Below are 14,797 nucleotides of genomic sequence, written 5' to 3'. Positions count from 1 at the left end.
GAGCTATGCAGTCGATCTACGTTGCTAGCTTTAAAACTCAGGAGGTTAAGATTTCTCAACTTAACTTTCAACGGGATCGGCGTCTCTCGGTGGCACCTGGAAGGAAAAGAAACATTGCGTCAGGGAGGGGGGCGCTATCGTCAGACATAGCTTGTTTTTTTGGTACGTACCTTTGCCCGCGTTGACACGACGCCCGGCTTCATGAATCATTTTTGTCGACGCTCGGAACCAATGTTCCATTTGGTGCAGACGGACGGGTTTATTAATTGTATTATAAATGACTGTTGCCGTGCCGAGTTTTCCGATGAGGATGCGCCATCTTGCTTTTATTTGTGAGTTATATTAAAGCCAAAATGGTTGTAAATATGCCAGGCGGGGGGCTGGGGGGTTGGGGGGGGCAGCCCGTCACTGATGTAGTGCTTCACATAAAACCCTTGACGGCCAGTGAGTCTGATTGGTGCGTTTAGCGCAGCCGCTCGTCGTCATCACGGCATTTCACGTGAAACGGCGCATTTACTTCCACAAGGGCTCGTATTAAATGTTTATGAGTGCCGCCACGTTTTTTGGGGGGGAGGGGGCCTGAAATGATTATTCACGGTGTTTATGCTGCTGCGCCGGTAGATTTACAAGCAGTCACTTTTTAAAATAAACGGCGTAGAAAAAAAAACAATCAAAGAAGAGGAAAGGGGTCACTTTGTTGATTTTATTGAGCTTTTTCAATAGAAGTGAGGAGATAAATGTGAGACAGAAAAAATGGCTAGCCCGCCGACGTCACTACGTAATGGAAACTTTACAGACGGAAAAGACGGGAGAACGCCGCCGCCACACGGCGCCAGACTTTCGACAACAAGATTTCACCGGTGCACACCATTTACACTCCCAAGACAAAACAAAGTCGCCCTTTTTGTCCTTTTTTTTTTTTTTCATCGCTAAATTCATCGACACGGAGAGGTTGATTAGGGAAGCAAAGTTTCAGTAATTGCCCTCCCACAAAAAAAATAAAAATACAAAAAGGAACATTTATCCTTGAAGAAAAGCAATGATTAGAGGAGAGGCCGTCGCTCAAAAGCCGAGGAATTATCAAATCGCGCAGGAAGTGAGCGGAAAAAGCACGAACCTTTTTTTTTTTGGCCATGATGTTCACAATTTAAAAAGGAAGAGTGAGCATTTTTGGGGTGTTTTTTTTTTGGTTTTTTTTCTGTCCAGTCAGTCACACTCTCCCACCACAGTTGCCTCTTACCACCCCCACGTGTCCAAGTTGGTCTTTGGAATGGCATTTATTGGATGGTTGTTTTTGTTTTGTTTTTTCTTGAAAATTATTTTCCCCCGCGTTGACATTAGCGCCGGTAGCCGAATTCGTCAGCGTCGTCAGCGCGGAAGTCTCCGTAGCGCCAAATGTTGAGCTGGAGAAAAACAACAAAAAGTCATTCATTTGACCATTTCACACACAACACCGAATGACATTTTCGCAAAGAATTTGGAGAGGTGCAAGCTAGTGGTGCTTCTTTGTGTGCACGTTCTGTTTTTTTTGGTCGGATGTGTCTTTTCGGGCTGCCAGAACCTGCTTTGCTGTTAACGCTGTGATTCATAGCTAATTAGCGCCTGCGCTAATTAGCGCCAGTTATTAGAGGAGGAATCAATGAGCCATTTGTATCATGCATGTCTTTTTTTTTTTTTTTTAATTCCCCCTCCCGACATAGTCTAGCGCTCCCCCGCCATGCTAGGCGGCAACCCCAAAGCAAAGTGGGCGAGCGCCCTGCCTCCGTCTCGCACCAGGCGACGGAATAGCGCTAGGAGACGGCGGCAGTGAGACTTGAATTTTGGAAATGAACCAAAGAACACAAAACGGCATGTTCGAAGAAAATACAATTAATAATGTTGGACGCCTATGAATGAAATATTGTCAATTAATATTTTTTATGTATGCCAACCCATAAGGTTCTATCGGTGGCAGTACTTAGCAGTAGCATGTTAGTGTTAGCACAACTCTAAAAGGAGATGGAAGCAAGCAGGCCGGACTCACCCTGGCACTCTTGGCTGATTCTTGACTGTTCAGGTATTCCTTTACCTGTGGGAGGACAAAAGAAAATGCATCACGTGAGGGTTTTCCAAAAATTCCGATTGACAAAATGGCCACCGTTCGTTGGCCCAATCGATAATGACAAGTCCGGAGGTGTCGCGTTTGATTGATGATACGATCAAATTCTCGCGTTCGAACATTTGCCGTTATCTCGGACCGCACCTTTCGCGAGGGAGCCGGTTGCCGTTAGCGACGCTAACAGAGCCCGAGGTGCCTTCAAAGGATCACGACAAAATACAAATATTTAATTCAACACCCCCCCCTTTTTTTCATAACTCCTGCATGTACACAAAAGCTCTCGGAATATTTCTAATTACGTGCGCGGCGGGAGCGCCGCGTTCCCGTGCTGCCGCCGCAACCGTTTAGCGTGAAAGGAATTGTTTGTAAGAGCGGGAAGAAAAGACGAAGATAAAGAAGATGAAGCAGTGTGGAGCATATTGACTGCTTCTGCTAGAGCAGCCTTTTAGCCTCGCTCAATGAAGCGCTCATGAGTAATAGGGAGGAAAAATAAAGGGTGAGGGGGGGGCGTAGGGGGACAGAGGGCGAGTTAGCCTTTGAGCAGACGTGTCCTTCATCACGACGAGGCAGACTCGCAGAGAACAACACTTAACACGACTACGGTTTGTTGTACTTTGTAAGATGGAAAACAGTTCTGCGAGGCGTCCAGATTTGCCGCTGTGCTCCACAAACACACACACACAAAAAACAAACAACCAAAACTCAATTCTTAAGTCAAGACTGAAGGCAGACTCAACTTGTTTGTTTGTTGTGAGGACATACTCGCAGAGTGAGAAGCCCCCCGATTGGACAAACTAACCCCCACAAACGACAAAATTCCTCCTCCCACTTAATGGAGGCGTCGTGTGTCTTATTATAGCAGCAGATGCGGCGGCATCGGCGCTTGTGCGCTCGACACGGCGGTAACATCTGGCGCTCTTGTACTCGGACTCGAGTGCCGCACCGGCTGCGCGAGTCATCCGTCAAAGCGGAGTAAAAGAGATTTGGGGTTGAGGGGGGGAGGGCGGAGGGGGGGCGTCAGCGGGGCCAGATGTCGCCGTAAAAGAAAAGAGCCATGCAAGCACAATAAGCGCTGATGATCCCGCCGACGTCAAGGATGGCCTTGCGCTATGCCGACAGCTCCCTCAGAGAATCCCGTGGCGCACCCCCTTTTTTTCTAAAGCAGGCAAATTTGACGAAGAGGTGTGAAAAAAGGGCTCATCTGGAAACGACGTACGTTCATACAAGTGATCTTTTGTGACTTTGCTAAAGGGCCCTAGCTTTTAATTTCTTCAGCGTCTCCACAAGTGTCGACAAAAACGTCTTAGTTTTGGCCACTTGGAACTACCTGCCGAAGGTGCGATCGTTCCTGCAAGGCGAGTGAGAGATTGCGGCAATCACGAAGGGGAAAGCGAGAGAGAGAGAGAGAGAGTGCGCGCCAAGCTAGCTGTTTCGCCAATCTGGCTGGCCGATGCGCGCCGTTGTCCAGGTGGCGTTCCGATGAGTGACAAATCGGCGGCGGCTTTCTGACAGGTTGCGTGCGATCTGGTGCGTAGGATTCGCCCGGGCCTGCTCGAAAAACATCACAGCGAAAAGAAAAACACTATGCGAAAGCAGATTTTGTCAGTGACTAATCAAAGTCGCGGCGCTGGGAAGCCACTCGGCCGTGACGGGAACAATGTCGCATGTCGGGCCTCGCTCATTAACGGCGATGATGATCAGAAGCTCTGGCTGCCAGACATGAGCAGTCGATCTCCAACCAACCAAAGAAAACTAAACCTCGCCGCTGCTGCTATCTCCATTTTCTGCCTTTTTTATTTTTGTCGCTCTCCATTGTTGTCGGTGTCCGACTGACAAGGACTGTAGATGAAATGGCTTGGAGGTGGTTTGTTATCGGCCCGGGGAGAGGCCTGTCACTCATCAAGGCAGCCGCATTAATACAGTGCACTCCGCTTAATAGAACATCATTGGGCCGAAGCGCTTCTGTTCTACTAAGCGGGGTTTCTATTAACCGGAGACACTTTATTAGGTACACCTTCAGACACGTCGACGACCAAGTTATGCACGCAGAAAAACCCCTGCTGACGAGTTAGAAGAGATATTTCGACTGTGGACGTCCATATCTTTAATCAAACAACAAAACAACAACTTTAATCAACTTCAGTCAAACATCTCAAATCACGAGAAAAATTTCGTTACTTTTGTCTGGAAACAGGAGTCCGTAATTTTGCGGTTGACTTCCCTCTCAATGCGCTGGATAAGAGGGAAGTCCTGGAAACCGCGGGCGTACCTTCTGAGAATCCGGCAATGCATCGTATCGTCTGAGTATGTCCTTCTTATCCGCAGGTGATAGCCCTCGTCTCTTGAATGAAGTTGAAGCCATTGTGACGTGTGTGTGTCTATGTGTGGAGTGACGCGTGCTACCTGTAACTGTATACGGCTAGAACTACCGCGTTTTCTCGCGATAGTGGTACAGTATCGCGATAGCTACACTTCGTCTCTCTCTCGTCTCTTGAATGAAGTTGAAGCCATTGTGACGTGCGTGTGTCTATGTGTGGAGTGACGCGTGCTACCTGTTACTGTATACGGCTAGAACTACCGCGTTTTCTCGCGATAGTGGTACAGTATCGCGATAGCTACACTTCGAAAACCACTAGTTTACAATGTTCATTGCTTACGGCCTGTTCTATTAAGCGGAGATCTGTTCTACTAAGCGGAGTATCTTTATAGGAAATTGCATTAGGCAAATCCGTTCCGGAGCCTTTTGCTCTATTAAGCGGATTACTCTATTAACCGGTGTTCTATTAAGCGGAGTGCACTGTATTGCGAGGCCTGCGGCAGGGATTTGGGGCAGAGAAGAAGCCTCCTCGGGCCAATACTTTGCTATCAGCTGACCACAGCAATGTGTTCGAACCTCCATTTTAATAGAGGGACGTACCAGGGCTGCCATTTTACATCATAACCAACATTGGGTTGTTGTTTTTTTTTTTTAACTGTAGTGTTTGAGGTGCCCTGACGGGGCCTCGCTGTTCCTCCCAGCGAGGCTGTTGGTGGGGATCAGGCGCTCTGCTGGGAATGTGCCATGACAAGCCCACCAGCATGTGCTCACACGAAGGGGGAGGGGCATACGAGAGGGAACATTCGAGACTAGTCCCCCACCTCAAGGGCATTGTGAAAATAAAAACACACAAATATGGAAGGCAGGCATTTTACATGCCGATGTGCCCATTTTTTAAAAACCCCTTTTCCCCCCTATAAAGTCATGAAAATAGAAGAAGCTGTACACCACAAGTGCCCAAAGTATATGTACCGTCTCGGCCAGATTTGGACAGTCAGCTAAACTCATCTTCTACACCACGACTCTGCAGACGTTATCATACCTGTCAACTTTTCGGAGTGCCATCCTGTATAAACTACCACGAAAAATCCTTATAAAGAGCAAAAAATTCTTATAACATACCAAAGCATTTTATATGTCAAAATAACGGCAGAAAAAAACTCATAAAATGTTCAATGATATTTATTGTAGATCTCCATAATACAATGTCTGGTTAATGTCTAATCATCATGGTTAGGACTGCACGACTGTCCGTGTTTTATGTTATGTGTTGTGTTTATTATTTTACTTTATGTGAACTGTTTTGTTAAGCGCTTTGTTACAGCTGTTGTGAAAGCGCTATATAAATCAGCATGTATTGTATTGTATTCTACTTAGTGACATTACTGTGTTCAGAGTTGTATTCCTGCGTTACGGGGTGGACAGTCCAAATGATTTGGAGTTGGTGAAAAAAAAAACGGAAATTTTCAGAATCCGTATGATTTGTGCGATACGGCCATATACGTAAGATTCACCACAAAATCCCTATGAGCTATGGCTAAACCGTATGAGTTGACAGGTATGCGTTAGTCTTAGTTCACAGGTTTAATGATGGAGAAAAAGGTGAAACAGCAACATACAAGGTGAGGCGAAATTACCTTCAATTCACACAATGCACACATGTTAAAATATAAACAATCTGCATTCGCAGTGTAAATAAAAACGCTTTTCGTTCACAACAAATTAGCTAACATCGCGATGCAATGTCAGCTAATTGCTAATGTTAGCTAATTGCTAACATTGCCAAACATTGCTAAACTAGCAAGACGTCATCGTGCTAATGTTAGCTAACATTGCGAGGCAATGTTAGCTAATTGCTAATGTTAGCTAATTGTTAACATTGCTAACCTAGCAAGACGTTATCGTGCTAATGCAATTAGCGAGCGCTAGCTCAAATCATAACATGTCTTTTTATGCATGTTGCGGAACAGCTTTTTCCAACAGAACATGACAGAACTGCTCATCGGTAAAGACACGGATTTGGACATACCCACGATGCCATCAAAGGCGTGAGATGTCTGTTGATTGTGCTTGTGCTAGATTAAATTTGACTACCATTCGTTTCCCTCTGGGTGACGATCTATCGCTCTACTTCCTGTTTCCGTGTACGCGTCTTCCGCATTCATGGCGTCACGTCCGGTTGTGAGCTACGCTGCTTGCAATGAATCAATAAAGTTACGTTGCATCAAGAAAATACTCTTAACTAAGCATAGAAATATTAACGTTACTTCAGTGTAACTTAAATAAAACATTCAAACTTAGATTAACTGTAAATTGGGGACAGAACAGTATAACCTGGGGGTCATTTGCATAAAATGTTTGCACATGAAGTACAGTTGAAGTGCTCCGCCCACACACCCCCGTCCCCTTTTACCTTTGTTTTTTGTTTTTTTGTGTGCATGCATACCGATGCACCTTCAGTAATAACTCAGTCAGCAGACAAATTTTTGACATCTACTATGTGTTTCACTTCGACGAGCATCCCACAGTCATGTGTGACCAAGGGTCTTTGGGGACAGAGTGGGACTATGTGTGTGTGTGTGTGTGTGTGCGCGCAGTCAATAGCAGGCAAGCAGAAAATGTCCATTAAAAGCCCCCCCTCCCATCTCTAACTCGGGATTGTAAATTAGGTATTGAGCCATTGGTAGAAAGCGGTCATGCTGGCCGACATCCATGACGCGGTGTGTGTGTGTGTGTTTGTTTGTGTATGTGCGCGCGTGCATGCGTGTTTGGTGACGGAATGGTGGGGGTGGGGGTGGGAGACTGGTCTTGATGGGCTGTGACAGACACTGAGGTTGAACAGCGAGGGCAGCGACCTGAAAGCCTGTCAATTGGTGTTCCGGAAACAGCTAAAAGGCATTTATAGATGACATGGTGGGCTGTGTGTCGGTCGGGAGGGGCGGCGGCGGCCATGATACACATAAACCTTGAATTTAACGCAAAGTGCACGAGTTTTTCACTAGGTTATCCCTACATTATGGTCAATAAGGCGGTTCAGTGCATAGCGAAGCAACAGGTGGCGCTAGACGCTACAAGCTTAGGGCCTGTTTGGGGGGGAAGGGAGAAGGAAATTAATTTGGTTAAAAGGAACCCGAGAAAAGAGGGCGAAAACCTAAGCAGTTGTACAAAGCTCCCTAGAAATGAAAAAAAAATATATAAACTTAAGTTCACTTAATTCATTCGGGGAGAGCCAGCCTGTCTTATAAAAATATCCCAATTCCCATGTGACAAGCAGCACGTTCTAGCTGTGATTAATGGAACGCGGCATCCCTGGAGGCAACCTGGCGTACGCGCAAGCCCTTTTCCTCTCATTTCCTGTATGGATTCCACACATGTGCTGAACACTTCCCACCATCACCATCACTCTCCCCCGCTCTCTCATTGCGTCCTGCCACGGGCCATTAGTGCAGTACGGCCGTTGCCAGGACCTCCGCGATATGCCAGGGACTCAAAGAACGACAGCGACGACAAAAATCGGAGTCGGACAATATGGCGGGTGGAGCAGGAATGCGTGTGGGACGCCATATCTGGGCCCCCACAAAGCTATTTACACAGATTGCGAAACGCGTGGGGGGGCTGAGTGTGAATATGTGACATTTCCCAAGGCGCGTCTTGCTCATGCTATGCCAACTATCAGAGTTCTTAATAGACATATTCACACATTTGGATGACTTCTCTTTGTAATATCTATCTCTGCATGTATGTGTTCACTTTGGAATCCCCCCCCCCCCCAGCCCCCGGTCAATGCGGCGGGGCCCTTTAGTTCCACATGACTGACCATAATTGACGGAAGGACCACTGCGTCTTTGTATTGGATTCGCAATTAGCAAGGAGCGAATCATTAGCTTTCGGCGCTAATGAACTTTTGTTTGCGCTCGCAGCGGTCAACGGAGTCAAGAGATGGAATTTGTCACGCCGTTTACGAGGATCTAAAAGAAATTGTGTGGCTGCGCAGTACGATATTCGCAGTAAAAGTAATTACATATAAAACGCCACACACAAATAAAATTTAACCAAGCAGATGCTAGCGGAAACAGCAGGTGCAACGACTAGCGAGGGAACCACCAGGAAGGCTCGCCAACAAATGGCACTTTTTTTTTTTAACTATCCATTGTGTGTCTAATTTCCCTTTATTTGAGTTTTACTTGAGTTGTAATCTCCAGTGTTGAATTTCGAGACTAAAACGTTACTGACGACGACTATGACTGAAGCGCTCTCCATGCGTCTTTCTCTTCTAGCAGTGTCAACAGTGCCAAGACAATTTAAGGATAGCTCAGTACATCCACTCTGCCAGAGCGAGTGGATTCATTATGTCTGTCTCTGGTCGGGTTTAAAAGAAAAAAAAAAAAAAAAAAGATGGACGGATTTGCCAAATTGACTTCACATATTTAAAAAAAGTAAAACAAGTTTTTTTTCTCTCATTTGGCTTATCGAGTCACTGCTAGTTTTTCCCCCCCTTTTCCCTGTCGATGCGCTCGCACCCCTGACAAAAATCAATGCACTCCACCACTTTGAATTTAATCTACAGCAACGAAATAGAATTTGATAAATAAAAACAGCAGCCGCCACTGGCAGTTGAGTGAATCAATGACGACGCCGAACGGAGCTGCGAATCTACGCGATAATCACAATAATAGTGTCAATCGATCGCAAAGTTACTTCAAAAACTATCAAACCTAATTAACTCGCTAGATTGATTCCACACATTGACATAACTCGCCCGGACTCTTTTTTTGGTTTTTTTAGTGCATTTAAAAGTCAAGAGGCCTCAGTTTGGCGAATTGTTTCAATGAGAAGAATATAAACGTTAAGATGAGTCACTTTTGATTGGTCAACCGTTTGACAGGAGATTTGTATTGAAGGATCTTTCTTCCTTTCTTTCTTTTTTTTAGCCCATGTCTCCTATTTGCGAATATTTATTTCTTTTTAATTCACTTTCCAACACAGTATAGCGAATGGAGCGGGGCTCCCCAGGTTGGCTAAATTAGCATGTCACTCAATACACGCGGCTTGCGCAATTGCTCACACGCGCCGGCCGGCATCCTTAGACTGGATTGCTATACATTTTTTTTTTCACTTGCAGTGCATTCGAAGAGGTCGAGCTAAACCTTCTCGTATATAGCAGCTGGTGTGACAAGGCGCGGCGTGTTGGGCACTGGGCTGCTAATGCACCAAAACATGCAGGTGTAATGCGCGCTGCATCAAACGGTGTGACCGCCGCATCAAAACGCAACGGCGTCCATCTGCTCCGAGCGCCGCCGCGGCAGGTGCGCTACGATGACGGCACGACGCGCGCCAGATGCGGGCGAGATTAATCTTTACATTAGGACGGTCGGCATCTGCTATACAGCGCGTGAACGCTAATCACACGTACGGGACATGAGCGCTATCGAGTGTACACGCTGATTCTTGATTTTGTAGGACAGCGTGGCTATTTATACGTTAATCCCGCGCGCTTTATGAGGCGCGCACACCTTTGCGCCGCACGTCAGGAACATGAAGTCGACTTACTAGGGCACGGGTCGTTTCAGAAAAGGACTATTTATCCTTCGCTTTCGCCGAGCGTCCGACGTACTTATCCGTATGGCGGACAAGCGGCGTTAACCTTGAGCGCGGGGCAAAACGCCGGCTCCATCTGTTACGCAATGTTTAGCACGACACGTTACGACGCGTTGCCGTATTTCGGGTAATGAGCGAAGACGAGAGACAAATGACAAAAGTCACCCGAGATGAGTCAAGAGAGGGGCCGGAGAAAAAAGTTTTTTTTTTCCTGTTATTATCGGCCCGTTATTTTATATTTATAGATGTAAATAAAGACGCGAGTTGTTTTTCTGTGCAGCCTCTGTACAAACTGCCCCCCGCCCCCGATGCGTTCTGACTAACAGTGAAAATACAGCAGATTGTTGCCGCTGCACCAGGAGCAGAGCAAATAAACAAACCTGATCAGAGTGTTTTTTTTTTTTTTTTTATTAGCTCCCTCTCTCGTGGGAGTCAGCGATGGCCAGCGGGGGTGTTGTGCATCATTGGTGGGATTGACTCGGACTCCATGTAAAGCTTTCAAGTGGCATCATTTTTTTTTGTTGCGGGAGTACAAAATGAGCCAGATTTTTTTTTTTTTTTTGGGGGGCAGCCGCAAAAGCAGGGCGGAATTACGAGCGGGGCCGACTTACTCGTCAAGCATGTGGGCAACACTGCGGCTTGTTAAAAGCTCGGATCGGAATATTGTTGAAGGGGGCGGGGCAAATACGAAAGAGGTTTTTACATTTCTAACTAAGTGGCGGAGTGACTAATATCGCCAGCTGTAATTGTAAACATGTAACTTTTTTTTTTCCTTTACCTTAATATGCAGGAGTGGGTCCACTGGCGGAGGGAGGGGGGTGAGGGGGGGGGTGATCTTAATGACCAGAACAGTCAATGAGCTATACAGCACCACTGGGGAAAAAAAATGTCTGCACTTGTCTCTTTTTTTTGATGTGTGATAATAATGACGTGGATGCAAATGAGCTCATTATCGAAGCGGCGACACTCAAGAACTCAAGGGGGTCGTTTGCAAGTGCACACAAAAAAAAAAAAAAAAAGCAAATTCATAGACAAAACAAGAGTCAAGCGTGAGCATGCGACACTGACCATCTTCTGCAGGTGCTTCTCCTTGCGCACGTCCACCATGACCAGGCCCTCCTTGACCAGGCCGAGGCCGACGTCGTCCTTGGTGTCGCCGAACTGGATTGTGACGTGCGGGCAGCTGGCTCCAGAGTACTCCACGTTGAGCAGGCACTGGCTGTTGTGGATGTCGCGCACCACGCAGTCCACCACGTCGGCACGGGCGTCCTCCTGCGGGGAACGCACCAGTCACCGAAAAGTCACAACAGCTGAACCACAACTGAGATTTTGGATTTGTTCCACCGAACCAAAATTATACAAGTCGCCAAATTCTGACCAAAAACGACAATTAAGTTTACATTTTAGCAAGGAGATGCTAACATAGGTAGCACCTACCGAGAGCTAACAATAAGCACGTCATTTTAAGGAACATTTTAATTTTCTTGGGCTAATCATGCTAACTAGCCAACGATAGCAAAATGAAAATTGTGTTCAGACACTGGAAAACAAAAACAAAGGCAAGGAAAAAAAAAAAACAAATCTGTGCTATCGCCACTTTTAGCACATCCATCTCCTCCCTCCCCCTCCTGCCCTGGTCTTGTCTCCATGGCAACCCCCTTGCAGCAAACTGCCCTTGGATATGCGCGTGCGTGTGTGCGTGTGGGCAAAGGGAAGGTCGTTCGAGAGGTGGCCGATTCTGAATGTGCACCGAGACAGTTGATTAGGTACAACATAATGAGCCCCCACTAAAATGTGCGAATGTTTAAATGACAGCGTCAATCAAACCCCCCCCTCCAAAAAAAGAAAAAGAAATGGCCTCATTGAGGTATACCTAATCAAGTGTCCAGGGTGTCAAGAATTTATTTTTTAAAGCAAAGCAGGTTTATTGCACCTTTTTTTTTTTAATTGGGTGGGGGGGGGGGGGTATTTTTCTCACTTCAGCTCCTTGTAATCGGCTGCAGTGAGCTGGATGAAGGCCCGATTCGCTCAAATGGAAGCCAACTTAACAACGTGAGAGTCCAAGTGAGTTCTCAGACTTTCTCCAAATCTGATTTTACCTGTCGAAGCCAACTGCGAAAAGCTTTTTAAACATTTTGGGGGGGATATTTGTTGAATTAATCACGAGGGAGGGGAGGGAAATTGCCATCTGATTTAGTTCTATAAGATCGAAGGAAAATTTAATATACACACGTGTAAAAAGTATAGCTTACCGCTTCGCAAAAAAACTAGAGCAAATAGGAATGCGCAGGTGAGTGTGCCCCCCCCCCAAAAAAAAACAGTTGCAGGAGGTAGAATGGAATGCTTGATTCATTTTTGACTCGAGGTGAAAAGCCTCTTAAAAGTCCAAATGTCGCTAACTTTAATCACTAATTAATTCACTTTTTTTGTGGTGGTTGTATAACCTTCATCTCTTTTGAGTTACGAACTCGGTGCGACGTGACGGAACCGGCTCGGACGGGCCGTTTTATTAAAAAAAAAAGAAATAAACAAATTGATTTTGTTGTACATCACCTTTACAAGCGGTCTACTTTGGTAAATTAACTGGGCCGACCGAGCGCAGCCAGTTGACGGATTGAGCGTTGCCGTGGGAACAATGGCGGCGGCGCTGACTTTTTTTTTCAAAAGCCGCTGACCGCTTTTATTTTCTCTCCTGCTGTTTTATTGGCGCCGTGAACTATCCGCGCCCGGAAAATGGCCGCGGACGTGTACGGCTTTGCGGAGGTGAGGGTCACCAAAAAAAAAAGATGAAATAAATAAAAAAAGATCAGGTGGTTTGGCGACCTGGCCGGACGAGAGTGCCTGTCAGCTTCCAGTGTGTGTGTGTGTGTGTGTGTGTGCGTGCTTGCGGTATAGGTGACGGCTGTGAGCGCGGCAACAGATGGGCCACTTCACCCTTCAGGAGATACCCACTCTAGGGACGAGTGACAGCATGGCTCAAAACACACACACACACACACACACACCAAGTGACCAAGCACATTTTGGAGACATACGCGGCGTGCCAAATAATTTATGCAAATGACGTTTGACTCCTATTTTTTTTTTTATAGTCCGTGCAAATGGCACTCAGCATACTTTTCAAGTCATCGATTGAACACAATCCTGCTATAACTAGCGTGTTAGAATTTGAATGCGTTGCACGAAGACACACACGCGTTCAAGTATGGCTCAGCCAAAAATCAACGTGGGTATTTTGGGTTACTTACATCCTGCGGCACCTGGATGTAGGCGAAGGCGTACTCGGTGGCCTGCGCCGGCAGCGTTCTGGTGCTGAAGGCGGGCGGGATGGCGGCGAGGCGGGTGCACGGCACGGTTTCTCTCTGGCAACAAACACAGATTTGATTGGGGTTTATTATCGTCGTTTGTGTCGAGCTTTCCCACTTTGGGCCCGATGGGGGGGTACACGAGGCTTTTGGCAGCTGCCCGAGAGCCTGGAGTCAAGAAGCCGAACACATCCAGCGATACGGCAGAGGCGTGACAATTAGCCTTGATTGCTGTGATTATTTCTATGAAGAAAGAATTTTGAGTACGAAAGGAGGCGGGGTTCTGAAAATAACTGTTTGTGTGAGGGGGGGATGATTTTTCCCCCCCTCCTTTCCACAATGGAACTGTTGCAAATGATGACAATTAGCGGCTCATGCCGTGTACTTTCTTTTTTTTGGTTACTTGTAATTTAGGTTTCCTTGAAAGCCGAATATTTTATCGGCATTGATTTGAGATGCCAGTCAGAGAGACAGAATCCTGCGGAATTTCCCCGAGCACGTGCGGCTCAAAGCACCCGGGAAATTTGTTTCACCAGCCCCATGAGCTCATAAAATGAATACACACGCGTAAATGTTCTCTCGAGTGGGTGACTTGAACAAGATAAGGCGGCACAGTGGAGACAAACGTGACAAAAAGTTGGACCCGAAAAAAAATAAATAAGCGCCATTGAAAAGTGTGGCGCGCCATTAACGAGGCGCGGATATTAGACTAATGCGGTCAGTGCGCTCCGGAGTCGGGAGGGCCAAAACCTTCAACATTTGTGACCAATCGAGCAGCTTCGGATTTATTGACGTCGTATTAAGAGACTCGCGCGGCGGTTGTAAATGTCTCTTTTGAAGAAGAAGGAAAAAAAAAAAATGCAAAGGGACAAAGTGGATGGACTGGTTGGCGAAAACACAAGAAACTGATCATCTTTTCTATCACTCACATTGCCGTAGTCGATGTAGAAGACGTGCACTTTCGCCGGCGATGCCACTTTTTCCACTCGGGCTCTGTACCTGCAGGGGGGGTAAAAAAAAAAAAAATTCAGTCTGTAGACAACTTGCTGGTTTTTATGCGGGTACTATAATTGCGCCGAAATGTAAACGCGCAGCCTGCGCATGTGCGGGTGTCGAGCCGGAGCTGATTGGTGCGAAAATTACACTTCTAAGCTTAAGTAGAGATGAGCTAAAAAAATAATAATAATAAAAAATTAAAATATAAAAGGAACATCGGGTGTTCTTGATAAAGTCCCTTTTTTTTTTTTTATTCCGACACATACCATTCACCATCAGCGAACTTGGCTATGCAGGAGTCGCCCCGGCGTGGAGCGTAGGCGCCTTCCACGGGGGGCTGGGCGGCGATCTCTGCTCGCATGGTGTCCATCAGAGTCTCCAGCTGGCCTCCTAGTGGGGAACACGCGAGTTTGATTGATCAGAGACCTGTCAGCCGACACGCTTTGACATTTGATTGACGTACGGCAAAGTCATACTCTTGCT

The 14,797-nt window shown here is 46.5% G+C and overlaps 1 protein-coding gene across 1 annotated transcript in view; it reads right to left on the bottom strand.

The window, feature by feature from the left end:
• Window positions 1-689: 689 nt before the first annotated feature.
• Window positions 690-14,797, bottom strand: part of snd1 (staphylococcal nuclease and tudor domain containing 1) — an 82,591-nt gene continuing 68,483 nt past the window's right edge. Inside the window, exons 19-24 of the mRNA XM_052055538.1 lie at window positions 14,581-14,704; window positions 14,248-14,317; window positions 13,262-13,375; window positions 11,082-11,285; window positions 2,024-2,068; window positions 690-1,403 (exon numbers count right to left, since the gene is read on the bottom strand). Of these exons, the coding sequence (XP_051911498.1) occupies window positions 1,338-1,403; window positions 2,024-2,068; window positions 11,082-11,285; window positions 13,262-13,375; window positions 14,248-14,317; window positions 14,581-14,704 (623 nt within the window). The 3' untranslated portion in view covers window positions 690-1,337. The remainder of the gene's footprint in view (window positions 1,404-2,023; window positions 2,069-11,081; window positions 11,286-13,261; window positions 13,376-14,247; window positions 14,318-14,580; window positions 14,705-14,797) is intronic.

This window comes from Hippocampus zosterae, chromosome 21, assembly GCF_025434085.1.
Source record: "Hippocampus zosterae strain Florida chromosome 21, ASM2543408v3, whole genome shotgun sequence".
Classification (NCBI taxonomy): domain Eukaryota; kingdom Metazoa; phylum Chordata; class Actinopteri; order Syngnathiformes; family Syngnathidae; genus Hippocampus; species Hippocampus zosterae.
This window is presented reverse-complemented; position numbering and strand designations above follow the sequence as displayed.